This window comes from Salvia hispanica, chromosome 2 (assembly GCF_029641045.1).
Source record: "Salvia hispanica isolate PSC_SH4W2 chromosome 2, Shi_PSC_v1, whole genome shotgun sequence".
In the NCBI taxonomy this organism is placed as follows: domain Eukaryota; kingdom Viridiplantae; phylum Streptophyta; class Magnoliopsida; order Lamiales; family Lamiaceae; genus Salvia; species Salvia hispanica.
The window spans coordinates 8,771,325-8,785,145 of NC_142693.1; the positions used below are offsets into that span (position 1 = coordinate 8,771,325).

At 31.8% G+C, this 13,821-nt stretch overlaps 1 protein-coding gene across 1 annotated transcript; it reads right to left on the reverse strand.

The window, feature by feature from the left end:
• Positions 1–3,952: 3,952 nt before the first annotated feature.
• On the reverse strand, positions 3,953–7,218 carry LOC148931523 (CRC domain-containing protein TSO1-like). Its single transcript, XM_089065898.1, has 10 exons — positions 6,848–7,218; positions 6,467–6,627; positions 5,896–6,394; positions 5,367–5,818; positions 5,210–5,284; positions 4,958–5,141; positions 4,789–4,884; positions 4,655–4,721; positions 4,485–4,578; positions 3,953–4,402 (listed from the first exon to the last, which is right to left on the reverse strand). The coding sequence occupies exons 1-10, from the start codon at positions 6,947–6,949 to the stop codon at positions 4,123–4,125; spliced, it is 2,010 nt and encodes a 669-aa protein (XP_088922024.1). The 5' UTR covers positions 6,950–7,218; the 3' UTR covers positions 3,953–4,122.
• Between the last annotated feature and the right edge of the window lie 6,603 nt (positions 7,219–13,821).

The following is a 13,821-nucleotide window of genomic DNA, read 5'->3' on the forward strand; positions in this document are numbered from 1 at the left end:
TTTGGAGATAAATAGAGGTGGACCCGTGGACCATATATTTATATCATTTAGTTGTGTGCATGACTAATAAAAAGAGTTTATAGACCATTTTTCAAATTGTTCCAAAAATGAAAGATGAGTTGTAGTCAATGATTTAGGCACCAAATTTATTTTTTAATGTACATTAAAAAGTTGTGGGGCTTCGTGTAATGGGAAATTTGACATTCCCTAACCAAAAAGATATCGAAATTTGACTTTTTGCATCTCAATCCAAATAAAAACGACCTTGTACTATTCTTCCCTCCATCATTGGATATGTTATTCTTTTTTATTTTTTCATTCCTCCTACTAAATATTTTATTTTATTTTTATTATATTTAATAAATAGATTTTATTTTTTACTAACTCATTTACTCACAATTTATTATAAAACCAATATATAAAAATAGGCTACATGCTTAACTAATTTTTTTTACTCATTTTACATTATAAAGTCAAACAATTTATAAAACTCGTGCCAGTCAGATGTGGAACATTTAATCATAAATAGAATGAGTATTACTTTTATGTTTTTATATTTTAATTAATATACTCCATCCGTCCCTAAAAATATGCATTCTTTCCTTTGTAGTCGGTCCCACAAAAATATGCACTTTTTAATTTTGAAAATTCCATTTCTACAATAATATGTACTCATTTTCCACTAACAATACTTTAACTACTTTTTCTATATATATATTTCATATTTTACCAATTATGCATTAAAACTTGTCCAACTCAAAATGCATATTTTTATGGAGTACAATTATTTAATTTTATTACTAAAAATCATATTAATTCTTTTTAATATTTAATTCTGCCTCCTCTGTTTTTAGGTTCTAGCAGGAACAGATGTAGGTGGGGTTGGACAGAGTCGACCGACCCCACCATAGGTCCATGAGAGCCATTGGATTCGGGCTTAGGAAAACCAACTCTGTTGCAGTTGCAGCCCATTATCTCGTGTTATTGAGAAGATTTTAAAAAAAAATAGATCATTATTATTCATAATTTTACTTATTCCAAAAGCAAGCAATTGAATTAAACAGTGATCATCGTTATTCGAAGAAATGAATAACCTATTAATTTAATGAATAATTTTAATGTTATTGTATGGTCTTTTTTAATTCTTTCTTTTTGTATCTATAAACTTTAATTTAAAAAGTTTCCACCACTTATATTTTAGGAGCAAGTATTTTGCCGCGGTTCTATTTCGCCAGTGAATCTGCCACTAACTCGTTTACTAGCGGAAATATAAGATTTAGCGGCAGAAATATCAGCCACTAAATAGCGATTTTTTTTTAGGGTATATTCTCATTTTTATCTCATGAATATACTATATGTTGAATTATAATATTACAAAAGTATATGCTAATTAATCGATTTCAAAATATAATTATTTTAAAATTGTTAACAAATATTTTGCACAATATTTATTTTTCTTTATTGTTTGTTTGAATAGATTTAAATCATATATTTCAATGTATTAATTTATTTGTATTGTGTAGTTGAACAATATGAACATTTGTAAAAATTAACTAACTATTTAGATTGAAACTAATTATTTTATTTTTATTAATTTTCATAATATAATTACAAACCCACGAGCTGTAGTTTCTGGATTCGTCACTGGGTTTTGTTAGAAGAAGTTGATGGCATTGGAAGCTGTCCGATCACAAGCTTTGAGTCTCCAAGGTGGCGGTGTGACGGGCAGTCGTTGCATCTGTTAGAAGGGGCTGATGGAGGAATCGGCACTCCCTTTGGAAGCTCTCCGATTATAAGCTTTGACGGAGCAATTTGTGCAGTGAGGAATGCTTGCAGAACAACTGCCAATAACATAACTTGAAATCTCAACATATTTGCCATATTAAGTTTTTAGGTGAAATATTACTATTTATTTTGAATCCACATATACTTTTTCAATGGAAAGTATTCTTTGGGATTATAATTGTAATCCCAACTATATCTACCTATTAATACTATATCCCTTCCAATGTTATATAGGCTCCCAAATTGATTATTTTAGTTGCAAGATTGAGAAATGCATTTTGAGATGTTCTTTAATTATTTTAGGTGGAGGTTTCATACATGTATTGGTATTCGTCTCAAGTTAATTGATTCGTTTTTCTTTTAGAAATATCCCAAGTTAAATGACTCGTTTCATACTCATTTCATTCATAACTAATAAACACATATTGTAACTAACATACTACAGTATTAGCTATGATGGAGGATTAATCACAAGCTTTGAGTCTCCGGTGGTCTCAAGGTGGCGGTGTGCCGGAGGAGCCGGGCAGTAGTTGCATCTTCTAGAAGGGGCTGATGGAGGAATCAACACTCCCTTTGGAAGCTCTCCGACTACTATCATTTTCCGATGATTGTAAGCTATTCCTGCATTGCAGAACAACTACTAACAGTATAATTTCAAATCTCAACATTTTTGCCAAATTATGTTTTTTTTTTATCTCGCATTATATAGGGGATGTAATCAACGTACAATCTTTTATTTTGGAGAAAATATCACAAGAATTAATCAAGATGAAGTCAAATGATACTCTAAAATTACATTTATTTTGTTACTCCTATTATAGATAAATTGCATTAATCCCAACGATATGTACCTATTTAATGTTAGAAATCACAAGAATCATCAAGAATATGTCAAACGATACTCTGGAATTATTATTATCATTGACACAATATTTTACCATGCAAGTACAAAATATGAACGAAAAAGTATTCCATCCATCCTTACTAAGTTCGAGTAACAATTAAATTATTGTGTCAAATGGGTGAAATAAAAATGAAATAAAATAGAAGGGATTTAAAAGAGAGTTAATAAGAGGGAGAATAAAGTAAAAGTGATTTGATATTTTTTTTATAAAAAAATGAAATGACTCAATTTTAGTTGGGATATCTATGACTCAATTTAAATGGGACTAACTAGGCTATTAGTATTAACTAAGGGACTTCTTGGTATGACGGAATGAATGAGGAGGGAATAGAACGAATGTGGTAACTACAAATAATATAAGAATGGAATGTAATAAAATATGAATAATAAAATGTTGATTCTACCAAGAAAAAATATTTATTCAAAAATATTTTTGCCAACTAATTTTTCTTGTGTGTGTGTGTGTTTTTTTTCAATTATTATATATAATAATGTTAAAATTTAACATTATTTTGAAAAAATATTTTTTCAAAAATATTTTTGCCAACTAAGAAAATATTATATATAATTTTGTTAAAATTTAAAATATGAAGAAAGGATAATGAAATGGAATGGAATGATAAGTCCTTAGCTAAATGGAAGGAATGAATATTCCCATGTGGTATGGAATGGTGATTTTTAAAGAACGAAAATACTTCTTACCTATAATTTAATATTAAAATTTATAAAATACTTCTTACCTATAATGAATATTAAATTAAATTAAATTATATTATACTATATTATATTTTTTAAAATATTTTATAAAAATCATATTAAATTAAAATTAATAATATATTTTTCCTCTGTATTTTACCTATAAAAAGAATTAAATTTGTGAATATTTTATAAATTGTAATTCAGTTTTAATTTAGTTAAAATTCGTTTGACAGTTAAATTTAATAGAAAATGTTAATTGTAGACCAAAACATATTGTTTGAGATCAAAATATAATAAATTTAATGTATATAACCAAAAAAATTTAGAGCTAATGTAAGAAATCAAATTTGGAGTTTAGTTTTTTAATTACTTAATTTATAACAACTGAAATTGGACTAAAAATTCATTAAAAATTTGAAATGCTACCAATCTTCTATCCGCACTCTAGCTAGCCAACAATTTTTAGTACTAATACATTATCGTAATGATAATTATGTTCCGATCGATGGCAAAATAAAGATTGCACATTTTCTTATGGCCAATTTAAGTCCCTCAGACATGTGAGCCCATGAAATTACAGAACTTTGTACTATAAAAAACACATTGCTCAAACAACAAAAGAATCAATAGATTAACATAACAGTGGCAAAGCATTTTATTGAATAAAACAGCATACTGAGCCCCAACATATATAGCAATGCACATGAAAACGAAGCAGACGAAGAGAGCTCGTCTCACTGGCTCGGTGCAAGGGAAGGGAACGACGGAATGGACTGAAGTATCAACTTCCTGCTGCTCCTCAAACCGGGCAATGTCTGAGGCGGAGAAACTCTTTTCTTGTTAGGCGAGGATGCCTTGATCGGAGACCCTGCTCCAACGAGAAAATGTGGCATCTCATCAACTTCCTCTTCACAATTAGGCCTCAGTTTAGGTGGTGGTGGAAATGCATACGATCCGATGGGAGGAAAAGAGGCTCGAGGTGGCCTCTTCTTTGCGAACGACTGATGTGACTGACTGCAAGATCAGTAACAGAATGTTTATCATTATTCAATTCGACCACAACTCAATGACAGCGTGTGAAGCATTGTAGCATTACCTATCAAGATCATCGTGGATTGGAGCATTGTAGAGGCTTCTGCTGTCGTTTTCATCTTCTTCGAGCTCATGCTCCGCTGCTGATGCACACGAGCCTTATTTATAGAAAATCAAGCTAATTAGCCAAGAAAAAAGAGCAAATGTGGAAGAGGAGAGTGTGTTTATGCTCACCGTCTTTTCTTCCAAACGCGTTTTTGCAACCTTCGCATCTGCAGTTTATGGAGCATCCGACGCCTCCCTATAAGAGACGAAAGATCCACTGTCAGCAACGACACGAAGTAAAGAAAAGAAAATAAAGCACATACTTGGTAGCATTCACAGTATTTCTTGAGGCAGCCGGATTTTTTGCAGTTGCATCCTCTTTTGTGGCGCGAAGAAGCAGGGGTGTTGGTGAAGTCATCCTGCACGAGAAGTAGCAAACAAATTTAGTTTTAACACGTGCGTACGAGTACGACGAGTGTTGAAGGTGCATACCCCTCCTATCTCTGATGGAGAATCAGAGGTCCTGATCACTTTGGGAGCAAATGCAAGAGGATTTCTCGATTCAATCTGCTTGCGAGTGGCAAGGACAACGTCTTCGTGGATGGGCTTGTTGAAGCAGTCTATACACGCGCACGGCTCCACACAGTAGACACCAGCAGCAAAGCACTCACAGTAGCTGCATTCCACACTATACCATTAGCTACACATATTCAACCATTGCCATTTTAGGCTTTTCGAACTTACAGTTTTAAGCACTTTGATTTTTTGCAGTTGCATCGCTTACAAGATTCACCGTCTCCCCCTTGCTCCGACTTACGCCTAAACAATCAAATTCAAGCAATGTTAGATCAAATGAGCTATTAAAACTGTATCTTCGTATGTGAGCGTATGACTCACGTACCTCCTTTTCTTTGGACTACTCGGATTGATATCTTCATTCGCGATATGTCCAGATTCCCAGCTATGATCTTCCATGACAAGATCGCCATTTTCTAATGCATCATTTTCTCTTTCCAACGAGTAGTTTCTTAGCAAGTCTTCGCGAAAATTGGCAGACGAGCTTGGTCCGATCAATAATCTACCAGAAGCTGAAGACTCGTGATTGACAATTTTCAAGTCCTTGGGAGTCGCTGCCAGAGCATTCAAATGCAAGCCGATCCCAGGCAAGAGACGAGAGCAATCACTTTCTGTATTAGTCCTAGCTGTTTGCTTGTCCGATGAAGCACTGCCACTAGACGTTAGCAGAAGAGGCGAATCAGAAGCTGATCCATCCTCCATATGCTTCCTACGGCCTCCTGCCATCTCATAGACGAGACAGCGCCTTCTCATACCACGGCATAGACCAGAAAGATTCTGTAAATATAGGGAAATGAAGTTGCATTACATTGTGAAAAATTGGATGAAAAAACACTCTAATTTGCAATTTTTACCTCATAATCCATCTTTGAAGAAGCATCACCATTTTCAATTTCTCCATCAGGCTGGCAAGGCATGTCTTCAGCTGTGTTTCCTCGTCCACCACAAACCGCTTGAGCGTTCTGTATGGCAGTTCTAATGCTCCTATAGAAAGCCGTTGAAGGATCAACGGACTTGTCGTAAGCCTCTGCGTTTGGTGATTCAAAGGCTAATAGATCGGATGCATCATTGATCAAACTCTCCCAACTGTTTACATTGGTATTGCCTAACACATCCACGTTCGCCTCACTCGTTTTTACGCTCCTCTGGCCTTCCACAAGTGCTGAACAAGTGCCTAACACATCCTCGTTCGATTTCTCAATGCTGGACTCATAATTTGCAAGCTCAACTGGCTCACCAGCATTTTCAAAATTTGGATCGAGATTTTCCCTCTGTTCGTCCAAGTTGATGGTGACTCCTCGCGTGATTGGATCAGAGGAGAACTCGGGCTTTGATGGATCTGAAAGACAATGCCTGCACACAGGAACAGAATAACATAAAACAAAATGCATAAACCTGAGATTTTACAAGAGATGGAAATGTTACCTGCGAAGAAGCCTAGATTCCCTGATGGAATTAAGCTGCGGTGAACTGAAAACGGATGGAAGGGAAGCGAAGCTAAGCGGATTTATCGTCTGAGAGATGTATACCGGCTTCACCGGCTTGATTGGGGAAAGGTTGTTCAGAAAGTTAAACACAGGGGAGTCCTGAACATGTCATCAATTCATCAGCATTGTTAAGTACATAAATTACAGAAAAATCATCAATTCATCAGCATTGTAAAGTACATTCATAAAATTGAAATGATAAAACTACTCATTTTTCACAGTAAGCAAGGTGAATCTGGGATCTACTGTCATTGCTTGTTCTAATCAATTCACCAATTCAGAAAAATTCAGAAAGTGTTGACATAAGAGTTAATTAAACCTCAAATTTGGCAATGGAAGAGGAGATTCGGCTGTTCTTGCTTCTCTCGGGAGTTTCCATGATCTCTCCCTCTCCTCTGGAATTCTTGCACCCCTCTTCCATCAACTATTTCTCTATCTATGCTTGCATTTGCTGTCTGAATCAGACAACAACACACACACAAAATAAGAAACACACACTATTCTTTTGTTTTGTTTGTTTTGTAAGAAACAAAGGAGTCAAACGAAAGATGGTGAGATTCGAGAAAGGAGAGGGAAACAGAAAAGAAAATAAACAAGGGATTTTTGTTCAACAAAACAAAGGCCCCACTCTATCACAGCCAAGATTAAAGAAGAGAAGAGTGTCTGCTGTGTTGCATTGTGGAAGTTATATATGCACAGCAAACTATGCCAAAAAAGGGCTGTTGCTGGGAGGGAAAAGTAACGTTAAATAACGCCGACGAAATTTATTTTATGTTAAATTATTATATATATACTCTACATGTTTATTATCGAAGATGTTACAGATATTGATATTCTTTTATTATCTTCATTTTCTAGAGAATTTCATTTCCAGTGATAATTTTTTAACTGATTTCAATTTTCAGTTACGATATTATAGTTAAATGCGAATAATTTTCATTTAAGAAAGTCATTAGTGCTCAATCATTGGATTAACAACTACTAATGAAAATACTAGTATGATATTATGCCATCTGTTACTATTTCTCTGTTAGTACATGCATTATATATTCGTTACAAACATTTTTTTCATTAATTACAATTCTTTTTTGTAGATCTGAAATTCTTTATTTATAACTATATTTTTTACATGCAAGAACCTATTCATTAGTAAGGTCCAAATATTAATAGCTTCAATTGGATTATTATAAAAATCTTACTATTGTATTAGTTTTGCCAATTTTAGCTCCCACGCTTTATTTTTATATTTTTGAGCTACAATTTATACACTCCGAATTCATATGTATATTAACTGACTCGAATACATTTTACTATTGGTTAACGACTTAAAGCTAAGTTTTAGTACTTTAATATATTCTATTATCAATATTAGTTCTTCATTTATAATATTAATGTATATTAGGGGAAGAGAAAATGTCGTACTAATTTAATTAAGTGGATAGTACTTACTAAGTTTTGATGACACGGTTATGACTTAATGTGAGTGCATTATCTATCATGATTCTACGAATTATTTTTGCAAACACGATCTGTTCTTTCTTCTTTTTTCTTTAATGATTCTATCTTCTTTACGGCCGTTCATGACGGCTAAGGAATTATAGTAAATTACCCTAAGGTTGGTTGTTTTAATTCAAAATAGCAATCCTGGAAAACAAAAACAAAAGGAAACAAAAGTTGGATTGAAGGAGAAGCAAAGAACAAGAAAAAAAAGTAAATATACTCTACTCTAAAAGTAGCAAAATGAAATAGTACTAGTAGTACTTATATTTAAACAATATCTTTAACCCAATGATTATTACTTTTAAGGGTGTGGCCTATCATACAACAACAATAGGCTATTGACCAATTAATATACTCTCTCTCTGCACTTCAAAAATATAAACGTCTAGTTAAACATGACTTTTAATACATAATTGGTAAAATAAGATAGATAAATAAAATGATAGTGGATGTAATGTTAGTGAAAAGTGAGATTCACATTATTAGTAGTGTTTAAAGTTCATACTCCCTTCGTCCCACTTTAGTAGTCCCGGTTTACCATTTTTGAATCTCCCATTTTAGGAGTCCCGGTTGAAATATTCCATAAATGGTATTAGGCCCCACATTCCACTAACATTTTTCCACTCACATTTGATTATAAAACTAATATAAAAAAGTAGGACCCACATTCCACTATCTTTTTTCACCAATTTTCCTTTACATTTCTTAATACCCGTATCGAACTCAACCGGGACTCCTAAAGTGAGACGGAGGGAGTATTATTTTTCATTGACAGACTTAAAAAGAAATTGTTCATACTTTTCAAGAACTGGTAAAGTATGAAGCAAGTAGCTTAGGACTATCTAAAACAAGTAACTTAAGACGGAGAAATTAAAATCAATACCACTATCCAGTAATTATATACTCCAAAAAAATGTCCTCATTATATAACAACACTAAGATCACTACTACTACCTTCGTCCCTGAAAGTTTGACACAGTTTACTATTTCGGTCCATCTCTGAAAGTTTGACACACTTTACTTTTTACCATATTTGGTAGTGGATCTCATATTCCACTAGCTCATTCATACTCACATTTTATCATAAAATTAATATTTTAAAAATAGAACTCATATTTCACTAACTTTTTTAACTCACTTTCCATTATATTTTTTAAAAATTGTGTCAATATTTAGGGGACGAGGCTAGTAATAAATAGTGGTAATAAAATCAAGCGAATTATAAAACATGCCAAAAAAGTAGAAGGGAATTAATGTTTGGCGCGCCGTGGAATTTAAAGGGGTGGGACCGTACGTGATCGGCCACGTGAGGTCTACAATTACTAACCATGGTCCCGCTCACACCTAATTATCTAACTTCTGAGATATTCTTCAATCGCCACAACATACATCTCGTGAAATTTGTATTTATGGTTACATTCGCCATTATTATTATGTTGTCAAATTTATGTTTCCAAAATTGGTCGACTATTGAATTTTTTCTAGTCATTTTCAGGAATGACCGTGTCAGCATTATATGCGAGTGACTATATTTTGAGTTACCACATTAGGCGATTTTTTTTTAAGAATAGTAGTAGTACAATTTATTGGAAAAAAATTACTACTACTTAATAATTTAATTATTTTACCTTTTAAATAAAGGAACGATACCCAATTTCAAAAGGGTATTTTGACATATTTATATAACTAAGTTACTAATTAACCAAGAAAAATAGTTATCTTGTTGTAAATTTTTAGTCATAAATTCTTGATCATTCTTTGACATATTTTTTAATAATGTTTGTTATTTCATTTAAAGCATTGGTTTGGAATTCAGTTCGTAGCAGACCAGTTAGATAGTAAATTGAATTTAGTGCAATTGGATTTCTGACCTTCATGTTAACTTCTTGCCAACCGGATGAATAAAATTAAACGTAAGTGGTAAATACCAACTATGTTTTTCAGGTTATATTATTTTTCAATTTGTAGGATAATTCATTTTATTTCTCAGTTTATATATACAAAAATAACTAAATCTGAAACCACGCGCGTTATTATTATTATAAAATCAAGTAAATACAAGAAAGACTTAACTCATAGTATTAAAGTATTGATGCTCTCTTGATATTGGCTAAAGAAATACAAAAGGAAAAGTAATTAATGTCAGAAAAAAAAAGGTTAATCAAAGTTGATAAAAAATTCCAAAGTCACAAAAGAGAAATCATATGGTGCCCATTAAAGTAGAAATATTACTATTGAATTATTTCCATTGCTAACAAACATCACTTTAATCATGATATCATTGATCTGATCTAGAACTGGAAACTGTCTTCATGGACCACGACCTTTTTGTTAGTTTAAGTGCAAATTACTTTTAAATACATATTAGTTGACTAAATACATAAATCTTCGAATTATCTATCTCAAACTCCGATAAATTTTATCGAATAATTTTTTTAAGTGTGTGACATGGCTAGGAAAATGAGCCTTTTGTCTAACGTGGATGTGGAGACAATACCATCTTTTTTGGGGTTTTGTATAATACTACTAATAATAAATACAATCACCCAAAATTTTGTCACATCATATTCTCTAATTCTATTGTTTAGGAATATCATTTTGGGTTTCTAATATTCCACTATTCCTCGTTGTAGTAGGATCTTGACTCCAGAATATATTAGACGTCTGGAAATATTATCATAGTGCAACTTAATTGGTGGAGTTAAGATTCTGATTAAAAAAAATTGAATAACATATTTAAAAATTTGTTGGTAAATGTAATTAGAAATATGTCATTGGATATGGTATAATCTTGGATTTAAATTGAGACCATTTCATAGTTTGTCACACAAGACTTTACACTCTCGGAATTAGTTTTAATACATGCCAAATTTGTAGGATAAAAATAATTGTGCAGTTGTGATCAACATTTTGAAGACTCGAATTTGTTGGATCGTATCCATGTATATTCGAATATTTATTGAAATAAAAATTAATTACTAGTACTCCATTTCTAGACGAGTTTGGTTTGATATCCCATTCAATTAGTGCTACTTTGCATTGCTTCTTAGATTCCTTAAAGTGGCATTTTGAAATGTTTGCATTTTTTCCATGTGCTCATGTTATTTTCTAATGAAAACTCATTCAGATTTATGATATTTTATCAAATATATCTAGAGCCTAGAGATAAATTTTAAAAACAAAAGTGGAAATATGAATACGGAATCTGAGTTAGATGTATATCATCCAAAAGATTTCTATGAATGAATTATGGCGGAACTATTTAATTTTACTAAATCTATTAATTATTTAGTCTATGCTAATTTAATAATTACTCCCTCCGTCAGACATTAGGATTTAAGAGTCATTGTCAAGTTCAACACGAGTTTTAACAATGTGAGTGAAAATAGAATTTAAGACCCATTTTTATTTATTACTCCATCCGTTCCATAGTAGTGGTCTGGTGGAGTCATTTTATCATTATGGCACGTTCCATAGTGGTGGAGTCATTTCCTTTTTTTTAGTAAAAGTCAGCACATTCTTACTTACTTTACTCTCTCTTATTTTATTCTCTCTTCATCCGTCTACCTTTTTTTCTTTTTTTACTTTATTCTTCATTTACTTAAATCACTTAATATAGTTTTTCTTAATCATTATGCCGAAAAGAAATGTCTTCACTACTATGATACCGAGAGAGTATTTATTTTATAATTAAATGTGAATGAAATGTGATGTCTACATCTCATTTATAGTAAAAGCAAGAGCGGAACTACATATAGAGGAGGGAGGGCTTTAGCCCCTAATGAATCTAATTTTTTAAAAAATTTCTATTATAAAGTTTTAAAATATGTTCATATTTTGCACATTATAGTACTCCCTCCGTCCCAGAGAAGTTGGCATACTTTGAAAATGGCACGAGATTTTAGGAGGTTTTGTTTTGTGTGTTAAATGGAGAGAGAAAATATAATTTTTATATTCATGTGAGAGAGAACTTTTTCCAAAAAGGGAAATGTGACATCTTTTGTGGGACAAACTAAAAAGGAAAGTGTGCCAACTTCTCTGGGACGGAGGGAGTAGTATAAAAGTCCCTATTGGTAATCTAAATTACTTGAAAATTTAATTTGAAATAAACTTTTGAAAATTTAGCCTCTACTCGTATTCATTTATGCGTCCGCCCCCGAGTAAAAGTGAACCTTGACTTCTAATTATGGACGGACCATAATGACAAACGAGACTTTTAACAGTGGACAAATAGAGTAGTCATTTCAAAAATATATTCAAGTAAGTATAAAACTAATTGGGATATTACTATTGAAAATCATAAATTTTAGACGAATTATTTATTACTCCTATGAATTTGACAAATAGTTTTAAAAGCTACAAATTTCATGATAGGCAGCAATTTGTAAAGGCGGGTCATTCTTACACTAAATTTATTTTACATGTCATATTTATTCTACTTGGCACAAATGATCCACTATTTACGTTAGGTGAATTTATTGATGATATGATCATTTTAAGCTTAATTTTCTCTTCAATGGGTCATTTTTTAATTCGTGTCATATTTGTCATTTGATCCTACGTACTGGGACAAATGAATGAATGATCCACCATGGTGTGTCAAGTAGAATTATTGTTGATGACTTATGTTAAATAGTCCATCTTATTTTAAGCTTAATTTTTATCTTTCTCGTTCTTGTCCACTCCTACTTGTTTGTTTCTCTAAATTGAGAAACCTCAACTTGTTTCAACATATTATACATATATATTGGCACGATCAAACGAAAGTATGAACGAGGGGCGTATTCGCATTTGTCTCCTTCCTGTAATACAAAACCAAATTTAATTGGAAGATAAGCGTGCACGCTATATCTAATCGAATTATAGGGGATAACTATGATTGAACTAACCATATCTTCCAATTTGAAATCAAATATTACTCCTATGTATCTTTAGAACAATTAATTAATTTTATATAATAAGTTACCCTCTGATTTTGTTAGGAAAAAGAAATGACTATATCTCTATCCAGTCCCCTTCTAATGCTTATAATACCATAATCCAAAACTAAAACTAAATTTACACACTTAGATTTTGAAATGAGTGGATGAGATTAAAGCTCACAAATTTCAATAAATAATAGACAAAATATCAACTAAAGGGTAATATCGTCATTATGTTATCATATGATAATTTTCTTGGATGTTTTTTATATCGTGTATTACAAATATCAACAATACGACATCAGAATATCAACACAAGTATAAGAAAATATCAACACAGTTTTATTGATATTTTACCATATTATATTGAGATTTTGCATATACTATATTGAGATATTTTTTGCATTTGTTGATAAAATCTGCTTAGCAACATGTACGAAAATTGAAATATAATTTATCAAATTTCATCGTCCGAACATATCGTTGGAATATATGCAATTGAGATCTCGTTGGAATCCTTATGAAATTATCTTTAATTTGATATATTTTTTGCGAAAAAATAATTTAAATCGAGAGAATTACGTGAATTTAAAACTTTAAGATGATTTTGATAAGAGGATATTGACATTAATATCTAATGCCTAAGATTTATCTTAATTTGTGATTGGTAATTAGTTAGCAATTTATCAATCCTCTATCTCTATATATCTAAAACCTAGATTAATCCAAAGACCATGCTTTTATAACTCCCTATATATCTTTTAATTTTTGGTTACAAATAAAATCTCGTTATATCTTTTATCTCGATATCTAATAACAGAATAAACCTAGTTTCCTTAGGACTCGGACTCTATCTAACCAAAAACTCAAT

Coding starts and splice junctions, on each gene's coding strand:
- LOC148931523 (XM_089065898.1), bottom strand. CDS start 6,949: ATGGAAGAGGGGTGCAAGAATTCCAGAGGAGAGGGAGAGATCATGGAA. Junction 6,395..6,466: donor GAATCTAGGCTTCTTCGCAG/GTAACATTTCCA, acceptor TCCTGTGTGCAG/GCATTGTCTTTCAGATCCAT. Junction 5,819..5,895: donor CTTCAAAGATGGATTATGAG/GTAAAAATTGCA, acceptor CTATATTTACAG/AATCTTTCTGGTCTATGCCG.